At 50.1% G+C, this 18,820-nt stretch overlaps 1 protein-coding gene and 1 long non-coding RNA gene across 3 annotated transcripts; one reads left to right on the forward strand and one right to left on the reverse strand.

The window, feature by feature from the left end:
- The first annotated feature begins 1,818 nt into the window (after nucleotides 1-1,818).
- LOC111922429 (uncharacterized) lies at nucleotides 1,819-5,886 on the forward strand. Of its 2 annotated transcripts, none has more exons than XM_023917988.2 (3): nucleotides 1,819-1,893; nucleotides 4,001-4,079; nucleotides 4,266-5,886. In XM_023917988.2, the coding sequence occupies exons 2-3, from the start codon at nucleotides 4,028-4,030 to the stop codon at nucleotides 5,270-5,272; spliced, it is 1,059 nt and encodes a 352-aa protein (XP_023773756.2). In that variant the 5' UTR covers nucleotides 1,819-1,893; nucleotides 4,001-4,027; the 3' UTR covers nucleotides 5,273-5,886. The 2 variants fall into 2 exon arrangements, with proteins under 2 accessions (XP_023773756.2, XP_023773757.2); XM_023917989.2 differs by having other exon boundaries at nucleotides 1,884-1,973.
- A 4,654-nt stretch (nucleotides 5,887-10,540) lies between these two features.
- On the reverse strand, nucleotides 10,541-12,898 carry LOC147646489 (uncharacterized). The gene is made up of 2 exons (XR_015281861.1): nucleotides 12,380-12,898; nucleotides 10,541-12,090 (listed from the first exon to the last, which is right to left on the reverse strand). It is a non-coding gene; the product is annotated as an uncharacterized LOC147646489 (long non-coding RNA).
- Nucleotides 12,899-18,820: the final 5,922 nt, after the last annotated feature.

Genomic DNA, 18,820 nt, shown 5'->3' on the forward strand with positions numbered 1-18,820 from the left:
TAAGGTGTATTTGCAGTTGTAAGAAATGGAATTGGTTCGTGCTAACTAAATTGTAACTGTTATTAAAGTTGTTATTAGAAACAATCAAGAATCAGTGTTACAAAGCAGATGTACCCCTTTGCAGATGTTACATGTCCAAATTAAGGTACAGGATGTAGTTTAGAAGATAAATGGTGTCTCAAGACCAAAATGGCCTTGAGATGGACCAAAATTAGAACAAATTTAGGCATTGGGCGTAAGGATTAGTAAATATAAAGCTAATTAATAGACTAACATAACACAACGCTTAGTACACACACACAAACCTGTAAGGTTATCCAAAGGACAATGAGGAAGAGGAGAAGCCTTTGGCAAAAGACCACCAAAAGAAGACTGAACACCTCCTAACAACAAGTGAGGAATGTGCTGTGAAGAAAAGTGACGTAAAGTCAGAAAAATTGGAAATAGGAGGAAACTTACAGGAAACATTAATGAATATGTATAAGCATACAGTATATAAGTTTAGCTTGAAGTGCTTTGTTTTGAACGTGAGGCAGGGTGGGAAGCCTCCGTACCCTGGTCGGTTTTGCTTATGCTTTAATCATACTTAATTACTAGCAGATTATATATATAAATTTTAATTTTTTATTAAACTGTATTATTTTACTAAACTGTAATCTTTCATACCACATTACTATTCAGTTTAGTAAATTGTATTCATTTTTAATTAAACTGCCATTAACCCAAGGGACCTAGCTGTCAAAATTCTAATTTCATTTATAACAATATTTTAACAAAGACAGTTACAACAACATTGGTATTTACCAAACATGACACAACATGAGGTATATTAACAAAGAAGGCACCTTACGGTGACAACATTCTACTGTTCAAACTGTAAAACATCTTTGTGTACTGATCAGGAGGTCACGATTTGCTCTTTACAATCCTGATGCTGAATGTCTCCTGAGGAGGTCTGGTCACAGAGAAGAATGAGCCCCTTGTGAGCTGCCCCTGTTTGGACAACCTGCTCCTCACCCCGAGCCTCAGCATGTCTGACATCGCCCACCTGGGACTGAGATCCCAAAGCATTGAGAACATTTACCAACTTTCCTTTATAATTAAAATCTAATTAATTACTAAAAAAAAAAATTTATTTTTTATAATAATATTATTCTGTATTTTTATAACCTAATTTTTATATTTATATGAAAGAATTGATACATTTTTAGCAACTAAAAACATTATCGGTCCTTGGTTCAAAGTAACACAATTCCCTTCATTAATAATTGGTCACTATTTCTCCCTCTTTATGCTAATTACACCTATTTTTAGTCCTTTCATCATCTTTTTTAATAATTTTCTCAGACAGGGTAAAAGGGACCACTTTGGGGTCCATGGAGATTTTTCTGAGGAACATTTGGGGCAGTTTTAGGTCTGGGGAGGGAATTTAGAGACAACCTGGGGGTCTGGAGGACACTTGGGGGAGCCGGGTGGGCACTTGGAGGGGCACTTAGGGATTCTGTGAGACAATTCGGGGTCCGGGGGAGCACCTGGGCGTCCAGGGGGGCACTTGGAGGTCAGGGAGGGGAATCTGGGGGCCCTTCGGGGTCCGGGCGGGCACTTGGGGGGCTGTAACGGGACTCCATGGGCGCGGGGGATGATGGGGGTTGTAGGCGCCGGTATAATACGGTTTGACGGGGCCGCGGAGCATCACGGGAGTTGTGAGCGTTGCTCCAATGGGTTCCGGTGAGGCGCGGGGCATGACGGGAGATGCAGTCCCGGCTGGAATAGCGCTCTATGGGCGCCGCGGAGCATGATGGGAGATGCAGTCCCGGAAGTGGCTCGGAAGACGTGTTCGGCTTTGTGGGGAACCGCTTGGAGAACACTTTTGCGTCCGAGCTGTGGCTGCAGGTCCTCGGGGCGAATGTATACGGCTCGGGAGCACTTGGGGGGAGCCTGGGGAGCTCTAACCGGGCTCTTTAGGGCGCGGGGTACGGCAGGAGGTTTGGGCGCGGAACTGTGTTCTGGAATGATGTGAGATGAATTCCCAGCAGTGGCTGGAAGGGGCATCTGTGGGATCGGGAGCATTCAGGGATCCAGGGACGCTTTGGGGGGTCCCGAACGGGCGCTGAGGGGTCACTCGGGGATCCTGAAGGGTCTGGGGGACACATGGGACCTAAGGGGGGGTGATACCGGGTTTCTGGGGAGCGCAGGGCATATTCCCAGTTCCTTCCATCATGATCCCATTTGCTCCAACCACTCCCAGTCAGCCTCAGTGTAGCTGGACTCCCTGCCAGTATGATCGTGTTCACTTCCAGCATGATTCCAGTTCATCCCAGTATAAGTCCTGTTGCTTCCAGTTACCCCCAGCATGACCCCAGTTGCTCACAGGTGCTCCCAGTCAGCCTCAGCATGATCTCAGTAACTCCCAGTATATCCCATTTCCCATGAACCTGGTCTCAATTGTCCCCTGCAGTTTCATACTCACTGCCAGTATGTTCCCAGTATGATCCCAGTTTCCCTCAGTGTGATCACAGTCTCTCCTGACATGGGCCCATCTGCTCACAGCTGCTCCCAGTATAATGTCAGTACACAGCCAGTGCAATCTCAGCCACTGCCAGGATGATCCCAGTACAAACCAGTCCCTGCCAGTGCTGCCACTCCTGGGATCCCCCAGCCCTCTCTGTGTTCCCCCCTCCCACATCTCCCCAGAGGAGCCCCGAGGACTGGCAGTCCCCAGCCAGGGTCCCCAGCCAGCCCCAGGTTGGATCTGCAGCCCCCAATTTTCCCAGTTTCCCTCTTCTTCTCCCTGGGCCGGGTTCCCCCCACCCCCAGTGGGTGGGAGCAGCGGAGAGCCCCGCGCTGCCCATCCCGACCTGTCCCAGCTCCATCCCCGCTCCTGCCGTGGGCTGTGAGGGGTTTGGGAACGGGGCACCGAGGGTGTCACTGCTCCTGGGGGAGGAGGAGGAGGGATGGAAAAGCAGGGATGAAGAAGGAGAGTGAGAGGGGATGGAAGTAGGAGAAGAAGCTAGCGTTAGGGAGGAGAAGGAGGAGGGATGGAAGGGGAGGAGAGGGAGGAAAATGTTGGAAATACTCCACAAACCCCTTCATTCTTGTCCCCCTTGGGGATGTGTCCGCCCTTCAAAGAACAGTGGGGGGAAAGGGGTCTCAAAATATATCCAACATGGACCTAAGGTCCATTTTAGACAAAGAAGGCTCAGACTTCTGAGACGTGGTCCTGGGTTCATTGTATGTGGATCACCCGGGGCAAGAAAGAGGCTGAGATTCCTCAGGTGCTGTCTCTTAAACTTGGGGGAGGGAGTGGCCAGGGGATACAGGGAGGCTACAGCCAATGGGATAGGGAAAAGCAAAGGGAGGTTAGGTAGGGACTAACCTTATACAACACCAAGGGTGAGTTCTTCCCTTGGGACATACCATAGTTTTTTAAATTAACTTCAACAGGAAGAGGAGGGACAAAGGAGGATCAGGGAAAGGAGAAGGAACCAAGAGGTCAAGAACTCCCTAAATTTACAGTCCCCCACCTGTGGAATCATCACCCCCCATCCCACAGGTGCCCCGAGAGGGGGAGCTCAGCACAGATATCCTGGGGGATCCATGGTTTGGGTTTTTTGGGACGGGATATTTGCAACTTAAGGACTGCAAAGCTGAGTGGAAAATGCCCCTTGGGGGACACTGGGGAGTTCCCAGCATCCCTAAGTGGGGAGATGGGAACAGGGAACTTCTCAGATTCCTGGCACTCCCAGCAGCCTGGGCAGGGCAGGGACCAAGCAAACGGGAGACCTTCAGTACAAGCGTGACCCCCAGCAGCTGGGACAGGGGACCTCTGAACACCAAAGGGGAGAGACCAGAGATGGGGAACTCCTGGGAGGCATTTTCAGGGCTGAATCTTGGTGTTTGGGAGGTTTTTATGGAAGGCTTGTGATTTCTAGAGATGGACGTGGGCAGGAGGAACCCCCTAACCCAATGTGCTCATGAATTGTATTTCTCCCCAAACCAGAATTTCCCATTCTCAGACCTTGGTCAGATGGAGAAGGAGGCTGCGAGGAAGAGGAAGATGCCCCAGGACACCCAGGCAGGTGAGGAGGAAGTCAGTGCCCCTTTCCCCCTCTCTCCTGCTCCATCTCCCAGCCCAGCATGGCCTCCGGCTGCAGGACAACCCCGCTGCCGACGCCGTCCTGCCGGGGACACACTGGAGGGATCTCCTTCCCCTTCCCTCTGGCACGGAGGCAAATCCCATCCTCTCCTTGTCCTTCCTCCCCCAGACAAGGAGCTGAGGATGGAGACCAGGGAGGACAAATCCCTACAGCAGAACCTGGTGGAAGAGGCCGTTTTGAGCAGCTCCACGGTGCAGGAATCCAATGGGGAGGAAAAGCCCCAACGACCCCGCAGGAGAAAGGGCTCCAAACCCATCCCAGGGTGCTCTGAGGAGGAAAGACCCACCCTGTGCCAGGAAGGCGGCCGGAGATCCAGCCAGGGCTCTGAGCTGGTGGTCCATGATCAGCTTCAGGATGGGGAGAAGCGCTACAAGTGCTTGGAGTGTGGGAAGAGCTTCAGCCGGAGCAACAGCCTGATCCGCCACCAGATGATCCACACTAGGGAATGGCCCTATCAGTGTGGGGAATGTGGGAAGGGCTTCAGCTTCAACTCTGACCTCGTCATCCACCAGCGCGTCCACACTGGGGAGAGGCCCTACGAGTGTCCTGAGTGTGGGAAGAGGTTTCGGACCAGCCCCCATCTCCTTAGACACCAGCGGATTCACACAGATGAGAGGCCCTTTCACTGCCCCGACTGTGGGGAGGGCTTCAAGCAAAGCTCCCACCTCATCAGGCACCAGCGCATCCACACTGGGGAGAGGCCCTACGAGTGTGGGGAATGTGGGAAGAGCTTCAGCCAGAGCTTTAGCCTGATCTGCCACCAGAGGACACACACCGGAGTTCAGCCCTATCAGTGTGGGGAATGTGGGATGACCTTCAGCCAGAGGTCCCAACTGACCATCCACCAGATGATCCACACTGGGGAGAGGCCCTACGAGTGTCCCCAGTGTGGGAAGAGGTTTCAGACCAGCTCCACTCTCCTCGTGCACCAGCGGATTCACACGGATGAGAGGCCCTTCCGCTGCCCCAACTGCAGGAAGGGCTTCAAGCAAAACTCCCACCTCGTCACCCATCAGTGCATCCACACTGGGGAGAGGCCCTATGAGTGTCCCCAGTGTGGGAAGAGCTTCTCAGACAGGTCTAACTTGGCCAGACACCAATGGAGGCACCGGTAAGGGAGGCCCTGCGAGTGCCCCAAGTGGAGGAAGAGCTTCGTGTGCTGCCCCAGCTCCATCCCCAATCAGAGGACCCACGTTGGGCCGAGCTCTGATGACCCACGTTCCCAGTGATCTGTGTTGGCAACACACTGGGTTGCTGGTCATTCTGGTTTGGTTCTATTTTTGATTCATCTGCATTCCTGTAAAACAGACAAAATCGGGGCAAAATCTATGAATTCATCAAAGGCAACTAAAGCCTCACTTTTCACTAGTGCTTTAAGGGAATCTGGGATTCAAGGAGATACTTGGGAGTATTTGGGGATTTTGGGGGTATTTGGTGGAGTTGTCTCCACTTCTTGGCACTCAAAGAGATGAGAGGGTTCTATCTGTCACCTCAAAACCACTCAATGCCACTGAAAACTACTCAGTCCCACCCAAAATTACTGGATTCCACAGCCCCTCAGGGTGTGATATCTTAAGTTTTAGCTTTCATATTTTTCATATTCTGCACTGCCTAGGTTTGTAGTTTTGAACTTCCTATTAAGTGTTAGTGAGCTCTCTTCACAGAGTAGGTAGACAAAACAATTCCTTTTCTAGCTTGATATCAAGGACAATTGTTACAAGTTCCAGGCCCAAAAGCATGAACAAGGGTGGACTGAAGAGAGAAAACAGGAAGGATGGGACTTGATCATCTGAAGCTGTAACTGGACAATGAACTCCAATATCCAGATGAACCTGAACTTCTAAAAATGTGAGACCTCATGATCAGTTGTCCATTTTTGTGACCATTTTTGGTCCATCTTGGATGTAGCCCTGGCCAGGTTCTTGTGCTGCTCTAGATGTATCATTTAAGGCCTTTTAATAAACTTTATTCTTAACTCTGGCCTCTGTTCTAGGTCAGCCTTCTGAAGGCATCAGGTGGAATGGGGTTGGAAGGGGATTGGGTGAAGTGGGATGCAGATCAGGAGGGGTGAGATGAGGATTGGGAGGTGTGAAATTGGGGAAATCGGGATTGGGAAGTGGGTCTTGATGTCCAGCAGGGATGGGATGGGTTGGGATTGGGACTGGGGAGGTGGGGTGGGATCTGGAATGAGACAGCCAAAGTTTGGGGATGATGAATGGAGCAGGAGGCCATTACTGAGTGAGTTTTTGTGTGAGGTGCCCCTGCCCAGGGAGGCAAGGATTGAGTTTCAAATGAACACTGTTAAAGTGAGTGGCATGGGCAAGAGGGAATTCCATCCCTCTGCCTCAGAGGTTGGGCCCTGCAAGCCCAGGAAGAAACTCCACCCTGGACCCTTTGTAGGGTGGCAGCCCAGGGATTTCTGATTTGGTTTGGGCCCCTGGGGTTTCTCCCTTGCTGTGTTCCCAGTGGTCCCTGACCTTGAACTCCACCCTGGTTCTCAAACCCCATTTCCCTGCCTCTGTTTGGGGCTGTCTCTGGATCTGAGTTTGTTCCTGAGCTGAATAAATGGTTTCCTGAGCAGAATCCCATCTCGTTGGTGTCCCATGCCTGTTCCTGGTAAATGTGGTCTCTCTGGACATGATCCTGCAGCCCTGGAATGCAAGACCCTGCAAACTCAAGACCCGCCTGTTAAGTCCAATCTTAAGGCAGGAATCAGACAGCACACCAATGTGATGTGGAACTGAGACCTTTATTTCTTGCTCTTGCATTACTTATATAGTTTTTGCCAAGCATCTAAAAATAGAATACAAGCTTATAGCTCTAGTTTATAACACTGTTTTCGTTCTTCTCTAAACACGTTACTATCCTTATCTTAAAGCAAATTACTAGATGCTTGCAGACCTTTGTGATCTTTCTTTTTGCTCAACGAGCAGGAATACTTATCACCTTGTTTTCTTTGGCAGTCTACTGTTGGGGTCAGCATGCTCTGTAAAGAGGCTGTAAGCTAAGCACACCTGCAAAAGCCTCAACACCCGCCCTTGACCCCCTAAAAATCCCAAAATTCCCTGAAATTCACCCAAATCTCCCCAAATTCCCTTAACTTCCCTAAACTGGCCTTTTTGTTCCCTCTGCTGCCTCTGCAGATGGTGTCTTGGGGACACCCCCAGGAATTTGCAGGGGGTCTCTCCTCCCCTGCCACCCCCAAAAACCCACTGCTTCTGGGAAAAAAATTCCCCAAAATCCCTTTGATTCAAGGGGGAGTTCCCCATTTTTTATGCATTTTTTGGGGGTTCCCCCCAAATTTTTCATTTTTTTTTTACCTTTTTTTGCCAGTTTTTTTTTTTGTTTTGGCATTTTTCAAAATGAAATCTTTTGGGGGGGGGTCCCCCAATTTTTTTGGGGGGGTCCCTCAATTTTTTCCTGGGAATTTGACCCCTCCCTCGATATATCCTTTGCCCCCCTCCCCCCAAATTGGGTTGTGGGGATTTTTTTTTTTTTATTTTTTTTTTTTCTGTTTTTCTTTATTTTACCTTTTCTCCCCTTTTTTTTTCTTTTTTCCTCTTTTAATTTATTTGCACTTAATTTGGGGGGCTCAGGGGCAGGAATTTTGGGGAATGGTTGTCTGGGGGGGCTAGAAAATTTGGGGAGACGCCCATCCCCCCAAAAAACAGGAAAAATCACAGGAATTCTGGTGTTTTCCCCCCATCCCAAGGTGTGAAAATATGAAATAAAAAAATACGTTCTCAACTTTTCCGATGATTTTTGGGGAGGGAGTTGCAATTCTGGGGGGAGGTTTGGGGAGGAGTTGCTGTTTTTTTTGCAGAGGAGTCTCCCAGGTTTTGGGGTGGAATTTTGGAATTTGGGGGAATTTGGAAGTTTTGGGGGAAATTTGGGGTGTTGGGGAGAAACTTTGAGGGTCCTGGGGGAATTTCGAAGTTTTAGGGCAGACATTTTAGGATTTTTTTTGTAACATTTGGGTGTAGGTGGAGGAAATTTGGGGTTTTAGGGAGATCTTTGTTTCTTAGGGGGAGGATTTGGGGTTTTGGGAAAGAAATTAGGGTTTGGGGGGGAAATCTGGTGGTTTTGGGGGAAATTTGGGGGGGGAGAATTTTGGGGGTTTTGATGAATTCTGGGGTTTTGAGGGGAAATTTGGGTTTGGGAGGAAATTTGGAGTTTTGGGGTGGGATTTTGAGTCTTGGGTGGATTTGGGACTTTGGGGGGAGTATGGGGGTTTTGGGGTTTTTGGGGTGATTTGTGAGGAATTTTGGTATTTTTGGGGAGGAATTTGGTGGTTTTGGGGGGAAATTCAGGGGTCCTGGGGGGTTTCTGATTTTGGGAAGGGGATTTTGGGAGAATTTTTTGGGTTTTGGGGGAATTTCCATTGATGGGGAGGGGTCTTGATCCCATTGAGAAGGGGCATTTTGGGGAGGCCTGAATCTGGGGGGGGTCTCAGGGAGGATTCCCCATTTTGGGGCAGGGTTTGGGGTGGATTTAGGGGGATTTTCCAGCGATGGGGAGGCATCTTGGGGGTGGGATTTGGGGAGGGGTCTCATCAGAGCACCATCCTGAGCTGGAAGTGGGGGGGATGTTGGGAGTGGAATTTGGGGAGGATCTGGGGGGAGATTATCCAGCCATGGGGAAGTGTCCTGGTCCTAGGGCAGTTCCTGAATTTGGGGAGCAGTCTGGAATTTGGGGAGGTCTCATTGGGGCAGCAGGTGGAGCTGGAAGTGGGGCCTGATGTTGGCAAAGCCGCTCTCCAGGGGTGCCGTGGGCAGCTCCTCGGGGGGTGCCAGGGGTCGCGGCCGCAGGCGCTGCAGCAGCGAGGTCAGGAACAGGAACAGCTCTGCCTGCACCAGCGCCTCCCCCAGGCACAGCCACTGCCCTGTGGGGAGGGGGCGTCAGCACCGCCCCACCACAAAGGGTCGGGGGTCCCAAAAGGGTCTGGGAGTCTCTAGAGGGTCTGAGGTCCCAAAGGGGTGAGGGTCTCTAGAGGGACTGCGGGTCCCAAAAGGGGCTGGGAGTCCAAAAGGGGCTGGGGGTTTCAGGGATTGGGGATTCCAAAAGGGCCAAGGGGATTCCAAAGGGCCTGGGGACTTTGGGGGCTATGGGATCCCAAAAGGGTCTGGGGTCCCAAGAGGGTCTGGGCTACCCCAAAAAGGGTCTGGGGGGTCCCTAAAGGGTCTGGAAGCTTTGGGATTGGGGTCCAAAAATGGTCTGGGTGTTTCAGGGGTGAGGGTCCCAAATGAGTCTGGGGTCCCTACCCCAAGGAATTTTGGGATTGTGGTAGGGTCCCACCACAAAGGAATTTGGGGATTTTTGGGATTCCAGAAGGATTTAGGACCCCACCCCAAGGATTTATGGGATTTTTGGGGTGCCCACTGGCCGAGAAGGGCACAAAGGCCTCGTTGCACTGGAACTGACCCTGCTCATCCAGGAAGTTCCCAGGGTCAAATTTTGGGGATTTTTGAAGGGGTTTGTATAGGGGTTGTATAGGACTGAGCTCAGCAAGGGGTAAATGTCTGTGCCCTATGGGGTCAGGTGTGGGGCCAGAAGGGTCATTTGGGGTCAGGTGTGGGATCAGAGGGGTCCTTTAGAGTAATTTGGGGTTATTTGTGGTGATTTGGGGTCATTGGTGTCATTTGGGGTTACTAGGGTGCAAGAGACAGTCCAAAGTTTCCCTCATCTGCCTCACAACCATTGCAAGAACAGAGACCAACACCCTGAAGAACCCAAGGGACTTTGTGCAGGGGTTCTGGCCTGGTTGAGGTGGAAGCTTGCCAGGTGATGGTTTGCAGGTGTGCTTGTTGTGCTGTCAAGGTACACTGCCTTCATTCCTGCTGCTGAGCAGGGACTTGTAAGGAGCAGCCTGTTCGGTACCTTACACCTGCTTCCCAGAGCAAGGGGTCTCATCACAATAGCCTGGGAATTTCTCCACCTCTTGGCCAGCTGCCCCTTGCTTTGAAACAGACTGTAAAAATGACTTTTGCAAGTTACTTTCTTCAAGAGAGATCTCCCCATGGAAGAAGACATGGGCGACCCCGTCTTGTCTGTTGGTAGCTATAACCTCCCCCCTTTTTCTCTTTGCATTTTGCCTCTTTATCCCTCTCTCCCTCTCTCTCTCTCTCCCTCTTCTCTATCACATAACCCATGTTGCTGGAACTAAAATAAAGGTGCATTAGTGCTGTTGTGATTTAAACTGAAATCCCTTGGTGTCTGTTTTGTAATCTGAGATCAAACGAACCTCTCACAATTTCCTCTTGTGTTAGTGGATTGTGACACTCAGCAGCGGGGGTGACCCAAGGTGCGGCTTAGAGCAAATGCTCTACAGCACAAGGATATTGGTAGGCATATGATGGAGGCAAGGATGAGGAGGAGACTTCCAGTATGGGTTCCAAAGGCTTTTACTCAGCAAAAATATATACTCTGCTCAGTTTTGGGAGCTTGTCTTACAGCAGCTATAGAAACTTGCTTTAAGCAAAAAGGTGAGGAAAGAACTATAATGGACTCCTTTCAAAACCTAGTTGAAATTTTGCAAAAACAATTAGATGAAGAAAGGAATGAGATCCATCTCTTGTCAGTGGCCCGAAGAGAGGAATGCGTTAAAAATTCAAAGAATGCTTACTCACCAAAGAAACAGTGGAGAGGGAAACACCTCTCATTAATCAAATTTACCCTCAAGAAGAACTAACTGATGAAAAATTGTGGGGAGCACTGCTGTCCTAGCTTGAAACCTTTAATTAAAACAGAATATAATCATATCAATGATGAAGATCTTGATTCGCATACAACCACTAAAGAAATCCCGTACACTGCTGCTGAATTGGCTGAGCTGAAAAAGGAGTACGGGCATCTCCCCCACGAGTCAGAGACAGAATACATATTGCATCTCTCACTGGAGGAGATCAGATTTGACTGACAGAACAAGAAGCCAGTGGGTACTGGGGACATGGGGTCTTCTCATCAGCAGGAGACAGATGTAACCCTTGGTCCCCAACTCAGCACACAGCTTATTGGGCAGCAGGGCTTAATCCATTGGAAAGGGGAGACCCTGTAGCTATAGTTGGTACCCCCGACCAACTACTGGAACACATGCACAAAGCTGCCTGCTTGCAAATGATACATGACAGAAAATTAACTACTGGCTATGAATCACCAATGCAATTACCTGTGATGACCCCTTTAATTCAAAGCCTTCCAGAATCACATAAAGCTATAGCAATTTTCCTTCAAAAAACCATAGCAGCTATAACTCCTGTTGTTGGCAATAAAATAAGAGTGCACTATTGCTGTGATTTAAACTGAAATCCCTTTGTGTCCTTTTGCACTGTGAGATCAAACGCATCTCTCATGATTCCCGCCTGTGTTAGCGGATCATGACAGAGCCCTCAGCAATCCAGGCAGCAACACAGGCAGGAGGACACAGATGGCACTTCATGGCTGGGACAGGGCTTGTGGCTTCAGCAGAACCACCAAACGCCAAGGGGCTTCTGGCCGTTTTCCCTGCACCACTGCACGCCTGGGCAGCTTGCAGAGCACAAGCCCCCTTTTCACCCTCTTCCCCTATGCCCCGCACACCCTGGGCAGCAAAAGAAAGCTCCTGGGAGTCTGTCTATTATAACATATCCTATATAATTTACATCCTAAAGAAAAACAAAAAAGAAAAGAACAATCTTTGAAGGAAAAAAAGTCCCTGCTGGCTGCTCATATGGCCCCAGCAGACAGAGCCTACCAGATCAGCGCTCTGCAGAGCTCCAGCAGCACAGACAGCTGAGGCCAGACTGACGAGGCCATGACCTCCACGCCCTGCGGAGCTGATCTTGAAGCCTGTGGAACATGGAGATTGGAGCATGGTCTCCTGCCCTGAGAAGGCACAATGTCTGAAGTGCCAGGCTTCCAACCTCCAGGCTGCTGTCATATGCAGTGTCTTCAAAGGCTGGAAGAGAGACGAACAGAGCCATGGTCAGATCCCAGAGCTGTGGGGGCCCAGCGAGAGCCCCCTGCCAGGGCCATGCCAGCCGGCTCTTGCCTTGGCCAGGAGGGAGCAGGGACCAAGGGGGTCAGCCTGAAGCTGCTGGCCACAAATGCCCCACGTGGCCCTGAAATCTCACTGTACTCTGCCCACGCTGCCTCTCATCCACACATTGAGCAGAGCCCTCCGCAGCCAGGCCAGGGCTTGCAGCTCTCCCCGCCAGCCCCGCTGACAGCCCGCTGCCCTCACTCACCCTCACAAACGAGCAGCATATCTTTCTTCTTCTCCCTCAGCTGCTCCCCGGCCATCCCTGAGAACACAGAGCCTGTCAGGGTCCCAGCAGCACAGCTCCCTGCCAGCGGCGCTGCCAGCCCTGTGGCCACACGGCCTCCTGCCCCGGCAGGGCTCAGCCCGGGCCCGTACCGCACCCTGACCCAGCCCAAGGGCACGGCTGCCAGAGGCCGGCAGCAGCAGCCCCGAGGGCAGCCGGGGCTCCAGGGCGCCGGGCCCGGGTGCCGCTGCCGGGGCAGCAGCCGGGACTGGGGCCGAGCTGCGGCGGGGCCGGGAGGGAGCAGGATCTCCTGTGGGCTCTGCAGGTACGGCAGGGCCCGGCACAGGTGCTCGGCCGCTCGGTTCCTGTCCTGTGCCAGCTGGAGAGAGCGGCAGGAGGGAAGGGTTGGCGCGGGCTCTGCCCCTCGGACGGGCGCTGCTGCCTGCGGCCAGCCCCGGCCTCCCGTGCCCGGCCAGCCCTGAGGCCCGGCCAGCAGCCGCTGGCGCCGGGCTCTGGAGGGGGCAGAGGGCCGGCTGCTGCCCGGGGAGCCGCGGTGCCGGCCCGGCCCGCAGCCCCGCTGGGCCGGGGCACCATCGGCACCCGGCTTGTGGGCACAGGAGCCTGGAGAAGAAGCCGTGCTGCTCCCGGGTGCAGCAGTGGGCAGGGGCGCAGCTGCCAGCCCCACACACTGGGCACCGGGGACAGGGGACTTCTCCAGGCTGAGGCTGGGCCATCCAGGCCGTCCTTATCAGGCCTTCGCTGAACTTCCAGAGTTTCTTACCCAGCAGCAGCATCTGTTCAATATCCCTCCTGTTATAAATTTGTATTGTGATATTGGCTTTCGCAGATGAATATTATATAGTAAATACTTTTTAGCTATGCTAACAAGTCTTAAGTTTAAAAGAATTTCCTAGGTACAAGGCAAGGAAACCTCAGAGGGAAGGACACTGGGGCCCAAACTGTTATCAGCAGCAGGAAATGGAGAGCAAACTGTTACCAAAAAGCCGGTACCAGGACGTTGGCAAGGGGGAAAGATATGAAGCCCATCTGCTCTCTGAGGAAGTATAAGGGGCCTGGACTCTTATCAACAAGTGACCATCTGCAGCAGAAAGGAAACCAAAAACTCCAAAATAATGCTGACCAGCTAGACCAGCAAAGTTATGCTGACCAGCAGAAAATAACATGATCCAAGAAGGTGGAACCAGGGAGGGGACATGCTTGAATATGCATTAACCTCTCACAGCAAGGATGGGATAAAAAGGACACTCCTGAGATACCAGGTGTGTTCCTGGTAACCCACCAGGGCACCCGGCCGTTCTAACCCTTTGCTTTATTTCTTTTGTCTCCTAATTGTCTTTTGTTTATATTAAATTCTTTTTATAATTTATTAAGTGAATCTCGTTTTTAAGACTCCTCTTCAGGAATCTGGCTGAAGAATGCAGCGTTTCCCAGGACACCTGGAGAGCAGCAGAGACCGGAGATGGCCCCACAAGCCCAGGCACAGGACCCACATTCGTGTGCCAAGGCCTGGAGGTGCCCAGGGCAGGAGGCAGCCGAGCCCTCTCCCAGGGTGCCACTGGCAGCCCAGGTGTCCTCACCTCTGCCACATGATGGTTCTGGTCATGGCAGTGGAAGAAGAGTGGGAGCAGGCTCTGGCACACATATGACTTCAGGGCTTTTCTTCCGTCTTCCATTAATAAATCTATCATCTTTTGAAATACAAACATGGAACACAGCTGCACCTGGCTATAATCCTGTATGAAAGGAAGGAAAGACTTCAGCACTGTCTGCTTCGGGCCCCCTTCGGACTGGCCTGCAAATCCACAGGGCACAAAGTGTCTGGGCAGCACCCAGGGGCTGTGGCTGAGGGCACAGAACCTTACATTGTCAAACAGTGGCAGGAGAACCTGGGCGATGGAGATGGCTATCGGGGCACTATTATACAGGAACAAATATTTGAGGAGAACCATGGTCATCCTGACCACATCACTTATCATTTTCCTGCAGGAGCTCCAGCAGGTTTTCAGTCAGGCTCCACATTTTCTTGGCCTGTGGGGAAGAGAAGTCTGTGAAACCCCACCCTGCTGCTGCAGGGCCCGGAGGCCAAAGGTTGGTCCTAAAGCACTTGGGCAGCTGAGCCACGAGGCAGGAGAGCTGGGAGCAGCTGTGTTGAGGGTTAGGTATCTTTTTTTTGTTTGTTTGTTTTGTCCTTCTGGCCTGCCCGGGGAATTTTTACCCATTATGTGCTGGGACAACCTAACTACCGGTACTTAGGGGTGCTTGACAATGGACAATGAGTGGCCGGGCCCAGGGGGGGAAGGAGGCAGAAAAGGAGGGTGGGGACAGTTTTTGGGGCTGGTTTTTCTTCGGTTTCGGGGAAGGACGTTGGTGTGCTGGGTCGTGGAACTGCTCCGGTGGAGAGAAGGGAATTCGCCATCACCCAGACGGAGTTGCTGCTTCTTCTGCTTCTCCCCTCTTTGTTGGTGGCCTCGCACCCCCTGCCCTGCTGGGACGTGTGGCAGCCACCGCCGCAGAGCTGCTGATACACCTCAGCCACCGGCCCAGGATCTCAGCTCGTCCCTGCTGTTTCCAGCCGACTGTTCCTCGGAGCCCTGCAGGAGCACCGGGACTGACTGCCCGAGGGGTCTGTGAAAAGAAAACCTCTCCCCCATCCCATCTCAGCTGAGAAAGCTGTCCCGGGGTCCCTGGTTCTGTGTTCTTGTTATTGCTGTAGTTATTGTTTGTTTGTTTGCCTGGTTATACTAGTAAAGAACTGTTATTCCTATCTCCAGATCTCTGCCTGAAAGCCCCTTGTAATAAAGAATTGAATGAATAAAAAGTCGAAGAAAGGTTTAAATAAAGTATATGTAATTGTAAATGATGAAAAATATGAAATGAGAAATCCTCCTCCGGGTCGAGGCAGGATTTCTCTCCAAAAGCTACAGATTGCAAAATCCACCCAGATAACGAACCCCGGCAGACACATCAACTTGGAGGAAAAGACAGGACAAAGGCCATCATAAGGACAAAGAGCTAGCCTGAAAGTCTACCTCCGGACCTGGGCAACGCCCGGCCGACTTCTGCCCGAGACAATCAAGTTAAACAAAGGAGACAAGTCCCAGGAAGATAGTCGTCCCTAGAACTGAACACCCCGCCCGCCAAACCTATGCTGAAGAAAAGCAATCAAGAAAGACAAAGGGGGAACAACCCCGCCGAGATATCCATCGGCACCAGCCCGGATCCCTCGATTCTGCCCTGATGAAATATGTTGAAATACATACAGAATCACTTTGCATTTGAGGAGACTCTGCCCGACACTTACTAACTCTATTTTCCAAGCCAGGAAATCCATTCACCTGACAATCAGAGACACTTGGTAAATGGAAACTGATTGGAATTCTAGCCTGGGGACACAAAATCTCTATAAAACCCCAGGCCGAAAAACCCTCAAACGTGGATTTGGGAGCACCTATACCTTGTGTATAGACCCTGTCCACCCAGCGCTGCGCTGCTTATTTTATTGTGGTTTTTCCTCGCTGTTTTGCTGTTTATTAATTTATAATAAATTTCTCTTTTTTATCCTTAATCTGCCGTTGTATTTATAACACCCTTGATTTCAAATTTATAATAATTTGGAGGGAGGGGGTCTACATTCTTTCATCCCAAGGGAGGCTCCTGCTCTCCCTAGCAGACACCTGTCTTCTAGAACCAAGACAAGCTGCCTCAGTATCTGAAGCTCATCTAAGCCCAAGGACTGCATTCCCATCCCTACGCTGCCCACATGGCTTCAGCTGCTGCCCCCTTCTCACCATCAGGGGATTCTTGCCAAGCACTAGGAGGCTTCTGAGTGCCAAGTGTTGCCTCTCCCTGCACTCGCTCTGCAGATGGTTTGACATTGTTATAAATGCAACGGCAGATTAAAGATTAACAAAGATAAATTTATTATAAATTAATAAAGCAACGAACAGCGAGGAAAAACCACAATAAATGGACAGCGCATCGCTGGGTGGACAGGGTCTATACGCAAGGTATAGGTGTTCCCAAATCCACGTCTGAGGGTTCTTTGGCCTGGGTTTTTATAGGGATTTTATGTCCCCAGGCTAGAATTCCAACCAGTTTCCATTCACCAAGTGTCCATGATTGTCGGGTGAATGGATTTCCTGGCCTAGAACATTGAGTCAGTAAGTGTCCGGGCAGAGTCTCCTCAAATGCAAAGTGAGTCTGTATGTATTTTAACATATTTCATCACAGCAGAATCGAGGGATCCGGGCTAGCGCCGATGGATATCTCGGAGGAGTAGTCTCTTCTTTGTCTTTCTTGATTGAGTTTCTGTAGTATGGGTTTGGCGGGTGTGGTGTTCGATTCTGGCAACGACCATTTTCCTGGGGCTCGTCCCTTTTGTCTTGCTTGATGGTCTCCGGCCGAAATCGGCCGGGCATTGCCTTTATCTGGAGGTAGACTTTCAGGCTAGTTCTTTTGTTTCTATGATGGCCTGTGTCCTGTCCTTTCCTCCGAGTTGATGAGCCTGCTGAAGCTTGTTATCTGGGGGGGGTTCTTTTGCAATCCGTGACTTTGGAAAAGGAATTCTGCCTCGACCTGGAGGAGAATTCCTTATTCCATATTTTCATTAGTTATAATTACACATACTTTATTTAAACCTTTTATTCCGAATTTTTATTTACCCAATTCTTTATTACAGTCCCCCACCTAATAATTTGATCATATTAAAAATTCGTGTTTACATACTTTTTCAGAGGAATATCGGGTTAGATAATGTCGTTTTCCTCTTTGTCTGACTCTCCTACATTTTCTGGGGACAACATATGTTTGTTTTCAAATTCTCTCAATGCTTTGACCGCATTTCTACTCTCTTTTTCTTCTTCTAACTTCATGATTTTTGAAAGAAGGGTAGCGTTTCCTTGTGCCTTTTCTGGGTCTATTGGGAGAGAGGCAATCTGCATTCCTTGAACGACAGAATGTATCAGTCTGATCAGACAAGGAATTAGGCAGGGTATGAAGATGACTCCGGCAATTGAACATCCTATAAAGAATACTAGCTTTTTCCACCATGCCCCTTGCCCAAAAATTTGATCCCACCAAGAGGCTTGTAAAATCGAATTCCATTTCTGGACGGGTACATGGGCTACTTTCTTTATTTCAGCAGCTAGACCCTTTATAGTTTCTCCGAAGTCATCTATTTCCATGCAACACTCTGACTCGTTATATCTGCCGCACACTCCTCCCTCCTCAGCTAGCAAATAGTCGAGAGCGAGTCTGTTTTGGTATACAAAAGCTCTCATCTGAGAATGTTGTTTTGCTAGGAGTTCCAGGGCTTCTGAAGTGTGGTTTGAAACAACTTCTACCACAGCCTGTAACCTAATGAGCCGATTGAGGAGGTAGATTGGGGTCCTGTATCCCCAACTGCCATCATTTGCCCATGTTGCCGGTCCATAATATTGTATGATCCTTTCGGCGGGCCATTCCTCCCCCTTCCATTTGTGGTTACCTCCGGCTATTGGTAGCTCCCGTTTCAATTCCCTCTTTTGTCGGGCTAGAGTTTCAAAGAGGGGAGCACCTAAAGACCTACTTTCATCTTTAGGTAATGTAAAGAAGAAAGGCCGAATTATTCCGAGTGTGCATGACCCCTTCCAATTTCTGGGTAATTCACTGTATGCTTTTTTTCCGCATATCCAGTAAATCCCATCCGGTGCCTTCCAATCTCTGTTAAGTTTTGCCGGGTCCTCCCAATATTCCCTCAGGCCGAGAAAGGCATGGAAGGGATTCGCCCCGTCCTGTTTGTTCCAACATAAACCAATTAGATCTACCCATTCGCAATTATTTTCCCGAGATTGGCTCGAATAGCCCTCGGGTGATTCCGGCTGCCAAATTTTTGTCTTTTTATCTGAATTTACCGAGAGAGTTTTTACACACAGGGTGTAACCAACTAGCTCAGTGAATTCCCTTCCTTCCTGACTGACACAAAAAGTTCCAATGATTCTTTTGTCAATCACCCACCCCTCTGGTCGCCGGGTTGTTTTGGATAATTTCAATCCTGTCCACTTAAGTAATTGTTACGGGGTTAATCCTTCTCCCTTCCATGGCCATCTTTCGGCTGATTTCAGGCCGCCACATATCCAACAATTAGTTAATCCTAATTCGGTAGCTATTTCCTGCATCAGATCTATAAATAGATTCTGATTAGGGCTAGGTAGCTTCCAATTATCGTATTGTTTTTCTAACTGCTCGTATTGCTCACTGAGAGAGTTTAACCTCTCTTGTTCGAGTCTTTTTCTCTTATTTTCCATTTCCTGCCTCTTTAGTTCAAGAGTCAATTGTTTTATTTTATTTTCAGGGTCTGAACCATCCTTGTCTTTTGCAAAACAGATCACCTGATCAAACTGTAGACACACTCTGTCATCGTCA

This window comes from Cyanistes caeruleus, unplaced genomic scaffold (genome assembly GCF_971803275.1).
Source record: "Cyanistes caeruleus unplaced genomic scaffold, bCyaCae1.hap1.1 HAP1_SCAFFOLD_96, whole genome shotgun sequence".
Taxonomy (NCBI): Eukaryota; Metazoa; Chordata; class Aves; order Passeriformes; family Paridae; genus Cyanistes; species Cyanistes caeruleus.